This window comes from Lepidochelys kempii, chromosome 3 (assembly GCF_965140265.1).
Source record: "Lepidochelys kempii isolate rLepKem1 chromosome 3, rLepKem1.hap2, whole genome shotgun sequence".
NCBI classification, from domain to species: Eukaryota; Metazoa; Chordata; order Testudines; family Cheloniidae; genus Lepidochelys; species Lepidochelys kempii.
Window position 1 is genome coordinate 105462231 of NC_133258.1, and position 12787 is coordinate 105475017.

The window sequence follows — 12787 nt, forward strand, 5'->3', positions numbered from 1 at the left end:
TTTGCTTTTATGTTTTGTCTAAAATGCCATCTTAATATAGATCTCTTTCATATTGTAGTCCTCTCCATCCCCACCATCTGTGAGAACAAATGTTTGTTTGTTTCTTAAGTGATGGATGTTCTTAAATAATGTTCTGTTCTTGTTAACGGGACAGTGAAACAGAAAGTGGAGCAGAAGCTGGAACAGATTGGGAAAGTGCAGGGAGTCTGCCTGCACCCTGCTCATGTTTTGTGCATGGATGCCATCCTCAATGTGGGCCTGGAAATGGGAAGCCACAATCAAGACTGTTGGCCGCATGTGTTCAGGTACAGGAATCTACTGGCTTTAGGTCAGAAAATGTATTTTAACAGAATACAACTCTCGCTACCTAGAGCAAGAGAGAAATAAATCTGTATGCATTCACCCTATCATTCTGGAGGGTGCTCCAGTGCCACGCACACAAATAGAGTGGACCTAGGAGACTGAGTGCAATTCAGTGGGTGAAAGGAGAATGAGGAGGAGACTTTTAAAAGGACCTAAGGATAATCTTAGATACACCCATTTGAGTACTTTCCAGTCCTTAATATATTGATCCTCACAGCACTGCTGTGAACCAGGGCAGTGCTATTATCCCCCATAGTACTGATAGCTCCCCTGTGCCTCAGTTTTCTAAGGCCTAGATCCTCAAAGGGTATTGAGGCATCTAACACCCCTTGTGCAAGGACACATAGGAAGCCTGCAGCGAAGCCAGGAACTGAACCCAGGTCTCCAGCGAGTGCCCTATCCACTCGGCTATCCTTCCTTTCTAAGGTCATTGAAAGTCTAGGCCTTTAGGAACAACAAACCCCAGCAGGCACTTCTGGAAGTCTCCCCCTCAGACTGTAAATAAGTGCAATATCCCCTTCAGAGAAATTCCAGGCCAAATGACATGATAGCAGACCTCCACTTGCCTGGCACCAGATAGGCTGGCTCCATAGGCCAGAGTGGCGCCAAAGCAGACGTGACCACCTGCCAGTGGTTTCCATTACCATTTTCTGGTAGTGGGATTCTTTTTGCTTTTGTGCCCCCTTTTATTGCAATTGGCCTACATCACTATGTGTTTTCTAAATGATTAAACTAGCTGCAGAGACAGACACTATTAGAGACCAGTAAAACAAATACATTGGACTTCATTATTCCACAGATGTTTCCAGATTACCTTTAAGGAGCGAGTGCAGTGCAGAACCAAACAGTTCTATCGTGACTGACTCTAGGGATTCACAGTCCATCTTGTTCCATTTGTTCTCAGGGTGTGTGAATACATCAGCACTCTGGAGCACACCCATTTCAGCGATGGCGCATCTCAGCCCCCTCTCACTATAACCCAATCGCAGCAGGCCGCAGGAGGGTTGCAGGCGGATTATCCGTCTGCAGACTCTCCCCAGGAATTGACCCCTGAGCAGGAGACCACCCTAAGCAATAATCCCATCATCCAGCCCATCTCCATCCAGGACCTCATCAAGGAGGGTAGCAAGGGCAGAGCTTTCGACTTTCGCGGCAGCAGCCTGCTAAGTGGGAGCAATGCTGCCAAGGCTGTCCTTATCCTCTCCACGCAGGCTGACAGGTATGGATGGCAATGTCTGAAACCTGATTTTGGCTTCTCGAAACCTCTCCTGAGCCTTCCTATAAAGTAAAGGAAACAGGCTACCAGTTCTGGACTTTACAAATGTTTATGCCATTTGCTCAGCATGCAATGCTATAGTAGAGGTGGGGTTGAGATTTCTATTAGCACATCTTATTTTCACATACTGGTAACATGCTAAAAAAATAAACATCTCCTTTTTGCTAAAATTTTCTATGCTTAGGCTCCATCCCCAAGAGGAATGTATTTGTAAATTATGAGGGAAAAAATAGTTAATGCCTAAGTCGTGTATTTCGTATGCTGCATCATTTTTTATTAAATTCAGAATTGCAACACTGTGCACAGGACACAGAATAATACAAATGCTTAATAGCACTCTTAGTTACATAGGTGTGATTTTGTAATGCAGCTTCACCGTGGACCTCAATAGGCACCTGATTCTGTCCTGTTCAAGTGAAGGAGAGATTTTCTGTTGACTGAATGAGAGCAAGATTAAGCCCTGGCTGTCTTGGTTTTTGACTCGGCTGTTATGGAATTTCACTGTGATATCAGTCAAGATAGTGTTGTGATCTCCTTTTTTAAAAATACATAATAAATAAAGACTTTAAAAACCCAATTTTACATTAATGTAAAGTTCAGTTTACAGCTTTAAGCTAAAAGAAAAGGAGTACTAGTGGCACCTTAGAGACTAACCAATTTATTTGACGGGTTTCAGAGTAGCAGCCATGTTAGTCTGTACTTGCAAAAAGAAAAGGAGTACTTGTGGCACCTTAGAGACTAACTACAGCTCACTTCATCGGATGCATGAAAGTGGAAGTGAGCTGTAGCTCACGAAAGCTCATGCTCAAATAAATTGGTTAGTCTCTAAGGTGCCGCAAGTACTCCTTTTCTTTTTGCAATTTATTTGAGTATAAGCTTTCGTGAGCTACAGCTCACTTCATCGGTTGCTTTTTTGTTTTAAACTACAATCCTAATTCAGAAAAGCAGCAGCTCAGTGGGGAGCGTTGGATGCGCAGTCTTGCTGAAAATCACACCGCTTGGCTGGGTGCTGAACTTTAGGCTCCTGTGTCTGAAAATTCAGGCCTACATTTCTCAGTGAGATTAATTCACTTACGTTACATATATCTGGGGCTTGCTCCTCAGATGGTGCAAATTGGTGTAACTGTGAAGATAATGAAGCTGTGTCAATTCACCTCCGCTGAAGAGCTGACCCATGTCATGTTTTGGATTGTTCGCTATTAGACAGATTGTGGCATTAAACCACTAGATGTATTTTGAGGTGGGATTAAGAATGGTCTGTGGCACAGCTAGAGCCCCAGAATGAGTTCTGGTTCATTTTGGAACCCCCTGCTCTTCCTCCCACCAAAAATAATAAAGCTGGTGGATCAAAGTGGACTCAGTAACACTATATAAACTAATAAACTCTCAGTAAATTAATCTGCTGCTAACACTGGCAGGCAGTGGCTGCATGTAGGTGAGGTTCTTCAATGCACATAGAAACTTTAACCTCCATGGCTCATTTTCAAGTTATATTCTCTGCACTGTTGCTTACAGGCTATTTGAAGATGCTGCTCACAAGCTAAACCTGATGGCACTGGGTGGCTTCCTATACCAACTCAAAAAAGCTTCTCAGTCCCAGCTCTTCTACTCAGTCACAGATACAGTTGATTACTCCTTAGCAATGCCAGGTAAATCTACTAAAGGCCTCGTAAAGATTCAGGTGTTTCTTGTATATTTTCTACATTTCTTACATGTTTTACTTTGTATTCATTTTGCTACAATATACCCAGGACAGATAGCTGAAAGGCAACAATAAAATACAGAGTTCAGTGTAAAATCCCTCAGTAGGGGAATTGCAAAGCATTTTAAAAAGATAGCTACAGTCCCTGCCCAAGAAAGCTTTCAACTTCTGTGATATAGCACCTAGCACAACAGGGCACTAATCCTGACTCAGATATCTGGGTGCTACTATAATATAAACAATAACAACAATCCATTTTAAATGTCCTTTTAAGGTTCCAAATTAATAACATCTATGGGCTAAATTCAGAGATGACCTAGATGGCGGGTGAAGGTTACATGTCATTAAGTGGGTATACATGGCAATAAGCCATGAGTGGGTTGTAGACAGAGCACCCAACAGGAGCTCTCAAGATAAAGCGGGGGTGGGGGATGGTATGTTCTCCAGGTTTCTCCCTCTCAGTGTGGAAACCACCCCTCTGTAGCACAAGGGCTGTGCAATGCTTAAGTCTCCCGTAGGTCTTCAGACTGGGCATAAGGACCTGATCAAAAAGAAAATTTTCCATTGACTCAAAGAACTTTGGACCAAGATCTAAGTGAGACTTGAGTGGAGCACAGGATTAGTACTATCCCTCTGCAAAGGGGTGAGTTTCACCCTGAGTGAATTCAGATTGTTTTTTGTGCTACTTTGCATTGTTCCAGAATGACACTCAATTTGTTATTTTCTGCTCATATGTCTTCTCTCTCCAGGACTCAACAGCATGCATTACTTTATTATTAATAAATGGTCTCCCTCTGTGTTCTCTACACAGTGTTCCATCAACAAATGTTAGCAGTAGTAATAATTCCATTTTAAAGATTCATGCCATTAATAATTAGCCTAGTGCACACTGCTGCTTAAATATTTGTTTTCAGTGTCAAAAAGAGGTCAGCTGTCTAATTATGTTCTCCATTAGAGATAAAAGCAGGGTAATCCTTTTGAGCCAGTCAGTGATGTGAATTTCCCAACATTTTGAGAGCAGTGGGAGATGAAATTCTTTTGTATTAGGATGGTTTTCAAAGTGTTGGGGAATTAAGAATTTGTACTGTCTGTTGGGAGATGCAGAGTATGTTTTTGAGTTCTCTTTGTCCTGTGTTCTTCAGCTCAGGTAAGATAATTTACAACCTTCCACTACGAAGAAAATAAAGAAACTGCAGTTAATTCTCTTCCCTGTAAATCGCGGGTTACAGAGTAGCAGCCGTCTTAGTCTGTATCCGCAAAAAGAAAAGGAGGATGCTCCAATGAAGTGAGCTGTAGCTCACAAAAGCTTAGGCTCAAATAAATTTGTTAGTCTCTAAGGTGCCACAAGTCCTCCTTTTCTTTTTCCCTGTAAATGTTACCAAAGGCTTCTAAAGCCAACTCGTTGTACTCAGGATGAATCATAAACCACTTTCCCACCTAGACTGCATATTCACCAGTACTGAACATTATTATTTATTGTTATCATTGATTTATTATTTTATACTTTCCCGAAGTGTTTACACTTTAAAAATGCATTTGAAAAAATCCACAATATTTGAAGCCAGTGAGACATGTCTAAGCTGCATAGCTATGTAAGCTGTTCCTACAGCGTAGGTCTTTTTCTCAGTCTGTTCCTGTGCTTTTTGCAAGCACAGACTGCTTGCTAAGCCGAATTTCATTCTGGATTGGTCTTGATGTGTATGTAATTAAAATCAAATAATTTGGCCAGATCTGAATTCCAACCCAGACCTGAAGATATGAAATGCTGCAGATACCTAATTTCTGTTAATTGCCCCTCTGGTCATAACCATTAATTTTCACATTTATTTACTTAATGCACCTAATTTTTCCTGTAGGTGAGGTAAAGTCAACCCAGGACAGGAGAAGTGCCCTCCATTTGTTTCGTCTTGGGGATGCCATGCTCAGGATTGTACGGAGTAAATCCCGCCCATTGCTCCACCTCATGCGCTGCTGGAGCCTGGTGGCACCTCATCTTGTAGAGGTGAGAGAGAGAAAGAAGGACCTGTGGCACTCAGAGCTACAAGATACTCTGCACGCACCTTACTTAGAGAGATTCAGAAAAAGTTTGAACCTTTAAATGACTAAAGCAGAATATCTGCAGTTATACTGGTTAGAATAACATTTTAAGAGTTATTAATCTTCTTCATTAGCTAGAGTCAAGAAGAAATACCCTCCTCTTCTAATGGTGCAGTATTGCACAGCTAGAGATAGGTACGTTGTGGGCATTTTCACACCTACCTCTCAAGCGTCTGGTAATTGCTACATTTGGAAACATGATTCCAGAGGCAGACCATTGGTCTATTTCAACATGGCAATTCCTATATTCCTGTGGAAACTAGTTGTGCCTAAAATAATAGAACAGTTTTCAATGTAATGGAGCTGGGTTTCTTGGGTGTATGTCATTCACATGAATAAGTATGTGCACCTGAACTTTGTTTATGTTAATGAACATGTGTCGTCATGCATTCGGGTTTTTAAGGTGCACAGGAAGCACATTTCTCAGGCGTTTAAGATCTACGTTAAAGAAAATATTTGAAGTCAGGTGTCAAGGCCTGTTAAAGTGTCCATAGTGGTATGTTTTGACTGTACAAGTGGTCTAAATTTTCAAAATGACTAGTGACTTTGGATGCCCAACTTCAGATACTTTAAAGGGGCCCAATTTTCAGAAGGTGCTGAGCACTCACCTTCTGATATCTAGGCCCCTTTAAAATGTCTTAATTTGGGCATCCAAAGAGTGAGACTCCCAAAATCACCTGTCGCTTTCAAAATGTTGGGTCAGTATAGTTTTCTGTTGGTGAACTTTGGCATAGGTGAAAGCATAAGGAAGAAGCGGCTGGATGGAGTGAAGGGCCTGAGCTTAGAGATGCCTGGACAGTCCCCAGTATGGAATAATTTTCTGTCCAGATTCACTCCAGCCCTGATTTTGGAATAGTTCTTGCCAAGTGAGCAGTGTACTGTTGACAGCATGCCATTTCTTTTTTAGTGTACTTTATTGCTAGTCATTTTTGTTGTGCTATCAGTAGCTAGTTCCAAACAGATACCAGGTCCCTTTCCAGAGAGGCTTTTATTCTGGAGTCTAAGAACATACTAAGTAAAGTCCTTACCCGTAAGTGGCCTTTTAAGAAAACATTATATTTATACAATGAGAATGAAGAGAAATCGGATCTCTCACACGTTACCCATTCAAATGAACAGTAATTTGAAAAAGCCAGGATGATTGTAGACGCATTTTTTAACTTTTGAGTTTAGTGCTTTCTTTGAACTCTCAGTAAATCTTCCTGCGTCTCCAGAATACTAAGCATCTCAGATACACAGCTCCTTGTTTTCCATTGGACAGTCACTCTGTTCATTCAAGTAGGACCCTCTGGTCATACTACGCTGGAGCTATTTTTGGAGCGTGGCACTATCAAGTTGCTACTTCTGCCTCCCCCAAAACAATCTAATCGAAAAGCAATTTTTTTTTGCTTGGCCAAAATTCTGGTATTTCTTCCTTCATCCCTTCTGTCCCTGTAGGCTGCCTGTCATAAGGAGAGACATGTTTCTCGGAAGGCTGTCTCCTTCATCCATGACATCCTCACCGAGGTGCTGACAGACTGGAATGAGCCCCCTCATTTTCACTTCAGTGAGGCGCTGTTCCGCCCCTTTGAGCGCATCATGCAGCTGGAGCTGTGTGATGAGGATGTCCAGGACCAGGCAAGTCAACCCTGATGATGGTGTCTACACCCTGTGTGCCATACAAACAGTGAGGGCGGTCTCAGGTGTACACCTAGTGGCTAGAGTATCTGCCTACTTTCCTTTAATGGGGTGGTCTCTCTATTCAGGGTTTCAGAAGGGTCCTTTCTCCCTAACTATAGCACCAACACAAACTGTGGTAGACAGGGCACAATTATTTTTGTAATAAGCTCCGCTCTGTAAAAGGAGCCCTGACCATTGTCACCCCAGTGCAGTTCAGTACAGTGGCTTTTCTACACCGTAGTGTGGTGTTGAGCAGTACTATATTTTGCTCTGCTCCTTTGTCAGGACTCACCTCAGGTTGAAATTACTTCTTTAAGAGGTAAGGGATTCCACCTAGTATACACTGCATTAGAGCCACATCTTCAAAGAGGGGTCACATCCAATTGCAGCCAAGCAGCAGTATGCTTTTGGAATATATACCTGGTGGTTTAGCTGTTCTCTTTCCTTAGAGCAGAAATGTGGTTATTCAACAGAAATCTACCTCCAGTCCTATACATGTTAATGAAAAGTAACTTTCTCTGGAAAAAAACTATAGAAAAATCTACATTTTTCAGTTACTTCTGTAGATGTTTATATGGTAATTTCTGTTAGTCATTCCTTCCACCTGTTTTGCTGGATGGATTTATGTTTGTAAAGCCCTCTCTGCTTTGCCTACAACAGGTGATCACGTCTATAGGAGAGCTGGTAGAGGTGTGTTCCATTCAGATCCAGTCCGGGTGGAGGCCCTTGTTCAGTGCACTGGAAACAGTACACAGCAGTAGCAAGTCAGAGCTTAAAGAGTACCTTGTTGGAGAGTATTCTATGGGTACGAGTTTTCTCTGTTGCTTGTTTGATGTGTCTGTTTCTTTGTTGCATTATCTCTAGGACATAATAAATAAGTAAATAAAAATACGACCATAATCTACAATAAGGGTCCAAAACAATACACTGCAAAACTCAATGGTGTCATGGGTGAGTTGGGTCCTTACTGTGGAGTAGTGCAGTATCTAGATATTTTTTAGTAAGAAAACAAATGTAAATCTCTGAATACTTTATCCTGTGTTTCCTGCCAGACAATAGCAGACACACAGAGGTGAGAAAGAGAGGACGTTAACAGAGCCGTTCAGCAGTCTGGCCAAGCCATGTTCTGCTGCTGGAACATTAGGTCTATCAGGTTCCTCTGCGGCTGTCCTCCTGGAGGAAAGAAAGATGCTCCTTATGGCCGTCTTTTGTCTTTGCACCCAGGCCAGGCAGCCTACGTTTTGCCCCCAGTGTGAAACAGGAGCTCCTGTAAGAGGAGGACTGTTAGCACTAGAAGTGTAGGGGAGATGGTGAGCAGCTTCATCTCACATAATACTAACACATAACCCCTGAAGTCTAATCTGTAACTGTCTTGGTATATCAGTCCCAGATCTCTCCTGAACACAGCATGTCAATTTTATGGCGCTTATATAGAGAAATATTCATTATTCTGACTTTTGATCAACTTAATAGGTATTTTTAAATGTTTTAAAGTCAAATATAGGCATGTATTATGTGCCTGCTGGAATCTAGTCTTTCAGCTCCATTATGTACATTAGGCAGGCTTTAAAAGGCTTATAGTCAACTCAGGATAACAGACCAGTTATGCCTCTGTCAAGTAGTGTCAAGATTGTGAATGTGACAGCCACCATGTCAGCCAGCAACACCAAGAATTGAACCAGGGACCTAAACCGGAGCTAAAAGCATGAAGTGCTACAGCCTGCTCTAGAGACAAGTCTCTATAGCTGGGGCAGATCTGCTCTAGTAATTATTTGGGGGGAAATTTTTGGCCTGTGTTTATACAGGCGGTCACAAAGGTGCCTTCTGGCCTTGGAATCTGTGAAACTGTGACTCACTCCTCTGCTGATCAGGCACAGAGGGGAACCTGAAAAACACTCACCAGTGGGTTGTGTGAGTACCCTCAGGTTGCTAGTCCCTTGGGAGCAAGGAGAAAACGAAAGTAGATGCAGCTTCCAAGGCAGTCACAACATCTGCCTGTCAGAAAGTTGCCTAGCAATCACAGGAGAGGTACAGTACATTCAGCTGAACTAGGGAACCTCAACTTTATAAAAAAAAAAATAAAATAAAAAAAATAACTGCCTTCACCTCCTACTGTTTTCACAGGGAAATGCCAGGCTCCAGTTTTTGATGTTTTTGAAGCATTTCTCAACACAGACAACATCCAGGTCTTTGCCAATGCTGCCACTAGTTACATTATGTGCCTTATGAAGTTTGTCAAAGGACTGGGTAAATATGATTTTTCCTTTTCTTTCATTAAGTGCAACCTTTCTGTGGTGGGGGCAAGAGGGGAAGAAGTGAGGTTTCGTTTATTATAAGGTACAAAATATGCTTGGCGAGAGGTTTAGCAGATGGTAAGCAGGGGTGCTGCATAAAAGACACCAAAATAAAAGGATTATTTAAAAACCACTTTTGATGCTGTTGGATTTTAGGGCATGTCACAGCAACAAAGATTCAGCCATCTAATTATTAATTTCTTCTCATTTTCACAATGACCTACTCCCCCTATATAAATACTACAGAATTCTACAGTACAGTAATAGTCCAGAACTCTTCAGTCACGGTATTGTAATATTTGGGGGTGGGGTTGGATTAGTGCAAAGAACACTACAGCATTTTTTCATAAGGGCAGTTTTCCATTCGGTGATCAAAGCCACATTTTTTCCCCAGTCTCCTAGCAGCAGCGTTTGGCACACAAACTGCCAGAACTCTGCTGGACCCTTCAGTAAGAACATGAATATCAGAGGTAATAACAATCTGTCAGCAAGATTAACTTTTCTTTTCTGATAGTGAGGGTAGAGTAAGTGGAGAGAAGATAGGGTATGCCAAGTCAAGGTGATCCTGTACTTTAATTGTAGTGCTTGGAGAAATTTCAGAACAAAGGCAAATTCGGATGGGTTGTTCTGCCCTCTTATTCACATTTCCCTGCTTGCTTTGATCATTTAAAAAACAATTGTCAGAAATTCTAAGGAAGTGTGGAATTGATTCTCCTCCTACTAATGTAAATAGCAAAATGCCAGGGGAAACTGGACGGGGCCGTTCTTTCTTCTTTTATTTAACTCTACCTTTAATTCATAAATGATACAGTAACTTTGTGCCTGACCACACCCACTAAAGTCAATGGGCACAAGATCTGGCCCTTGAGGAGGGAAAGGGAGGGTAACTTCAATTATTTGCTACTTTATGAAGAAAATTAAAATGGTATGCGAAGAGCAAACTGGCAAACACTGAACCTGGCTGTCTTCAGAAACAGAAGTTTCTCTTGATGGTTTAAAAAATATGTTTTCCATTTGGTGAGATGGATTTATCAAAGGGAAAAGAAATGGATATTTCTTGTTTGTAAAATTTTAATGGACAAATGGAATTCCTAATCTATGTCTAATTCTGAATTTTAATGAAATGTCTCATATGTAATATTTACCTACAAGTGTTGTTCTAGTTATCTGGAAATACAGACCATCAACAACTGTTACTAGAATTTTGCTGATCTACACTGGGGGAGGAGGGGGGCGAATCGATCTAAGTTACGCAACTTCAGCCACGTGAATAACGTAGCTGAAGTCGACGTACTTAGACCTACTCACCGCGGTGTCTTCGCTGCGGTGAGTCGAATGCTGCCACTCCCCCGTCGACTCTGCCTGCACCTTTCGTGGTGGTGGAGTACAGGAGTCGATGGGAGAGCACTCGGGGGTCGATTTATCACGTCTAGGCTAGACGGGATAAGTCGACCCCCGTTGGATCAATCACTGCCCACCAATCCGGCGGGTAGTATAGACATACCCTCAGTAACCAAGGAAAGGACACTTATGCATTAGGGGTTTGTTCCAAAGCCTACTGAAATCAACAGCTGTCTTCCCACTGAGTTCAGTGAGTTTTGAATAAGGCCCTAGATCTTGCACACCTATAGTACAGTGCTTATGAAGAACCAAATTTTTAACAATAAATTATATATAGATCTGTTCATTTGCTTTAACTATTGGAAAGCACCTGCCGCTAGCAATAGGCACTGAAAAGTTTTAAATAAAATTTATCTAAAATTCCTTGAACAAAAAACAAATTTCTCCCATTATTTCATTAACAAATCCATCTCCAGAGTAACTGCTAAGTTACCTACATGAATCAAAGATTTGTCACCTCCTTCTTAAACACTGTGGTCACACTTTATATTAAAGGTACATGTATAAATCGTTAATGAATGAGAAATAGATAATATGATGTGTGTAGTATGTGTTATAGATGGTTATAAGCATGTCAGTTGAAGATGTTACAGATGAATATAAACTCTGGTTATAATGTAAGTAACCTATTGAATCTATAACCATCTGTAATAAAATTAATTATCCATTTATTAAAGCATTTATCAAATATTAGCACTTTTTTACAAAGTATTTGTAAATCTACTCTTAATCTAAAGTGTGACCACCATTATTATGTTGTTCGATGGGAGAAGTCTCCACAAACTCTTTGAACTGAGGTCTAAGTCTGCATTTATGGAAAGTGTGGTCAATAGCACATAATAGCCAGATTGAATGAGAAATGTGCGTTGCATAACTTTTAATGCTGTGCTTACATTTCTTTTTTTCCCCCTTCTCCTTCACCCTGGCCTCCCACCCCTAGGAGAAGTAGATTGTAAGGAGATTGGTGATTGTGTGTCAGGATCTATGTCTACAGACTTGTGCCTTCCCGCTCTTGATTACCTCAGGAGGTGTTCTCAGGTATGCCGACAGAGAGGTACAGACCTGAACCAGAAAACCACTTCTAGGTTTCTTGACTCACAGCAATCATTGGAAATGTTCGCATGCACATAATAGAATATTTTATGTATACAACCTTTGTGGCAAGCTTAGTGGTAATATCCTGCACTGCCGTACAGGAGGTCAAGGGTCAGTTCTTTATTGGAGTTTCTTACTCTCTTGGCCAGCTGAAGGGGGCAAAACTCAAGATATGGTAGACAGTCCTGAGGAGAGAGAAATGGATTGTATGCTCTGAATGAGCAACATACGGTACTAGCAAGATCAAAGGTGCATCTAGTCTTACTCCAACAACACTGGGACTTTGGGGAGAGAAAAAAATAGTGAGAATCCTCAGATCTCTCGAAGTGTGATGGACTCCACCTGTTGAAATAGGTCAGCAGCCTGGTTATACTATAATAATATATGTAAAGGCAAAGGCAGAATTCTAAAAAGTCAGAATGCCAGCATATTTCGTATGCAGTGTTGTTGTAGCTGTGCCGGTCCCAGGATATTAGAGAGACAAGGTGGGTGAGGGAATATCTTTTATTGGACCAATTTCTGTTGGTGACAGAGACAAGCTTTTGAGCTATGCAGAACTCTTTGTCAGGCCTGGGGAAGGCTCTCAGAGTGTCACAGCTAAATACAAGGTCAAACAGGTAGTTTAGCATAAGGAGTTAGCGCATATTCTAAGGGACCATTCAAGGTGAAGTGGCCCATTAATACCTTGTAGCCATAGGACGAAAAGGAGGGTTAGTGGATTACAGATGGTTGTAATGAGCCATACATCCAGTGTCTTTATTAAGACCATGATTTTTAGTGTCTAGCAAAGTTATATGTATTTTGTATGAACCCAGTGCTCACAGTATAGGTTTCTGTTCAGGGCTGCTTGGACATTTTTTGTCTGCACTTTGATATTATTTTAATTTATTTGTACCACAG

At 41.4% G+C, this 12787-nt stretch overlaps 1 protein-coding gene across 7 annotated transcripts in view; it reads left to right on the forward strand.

Moving 5' to 3' along the window:
- ARFGEF3 (ARFGEF family member 3) overlaps window positions 1–12787 on the forward strand; it is a 124598-nt gene that overhangs the window by 85687 nt on the left and 26124 nt on the right. For all 7 annotated transcript variants that reach the window (XM_073337434.1, XM_073337435.1, XM_073337437.1 and 4 more), the window contains 8 exons: window positions 155–305; window positions 1268–1582; window positions 3155–3288; window positions 5198–5343; window positions 6876–7055; window positions 7758–7902; window positions 9222–9344; window positions 11733–11830. In XM_073337434.1, the coding sequence (XP_073193535.1) occupies window positions 155–305; window positions 1268–1582; window positions 3155–3288; window positions 5198–5343; window positions 6876–7055; window positions 7758–7902; window positions 9222–9344; window positions 11733–11830 (1292 nt within the window). The remainder of the gene's footprint in view (window positions 1–154; window positions 306–1267; window positions 1583–3154; window positions 3289–5197; window positions 5344–6875; window positions 7056–7757; window positions 7903–9221; window positions 9345–11732; window positions 11831–12787) is intronic.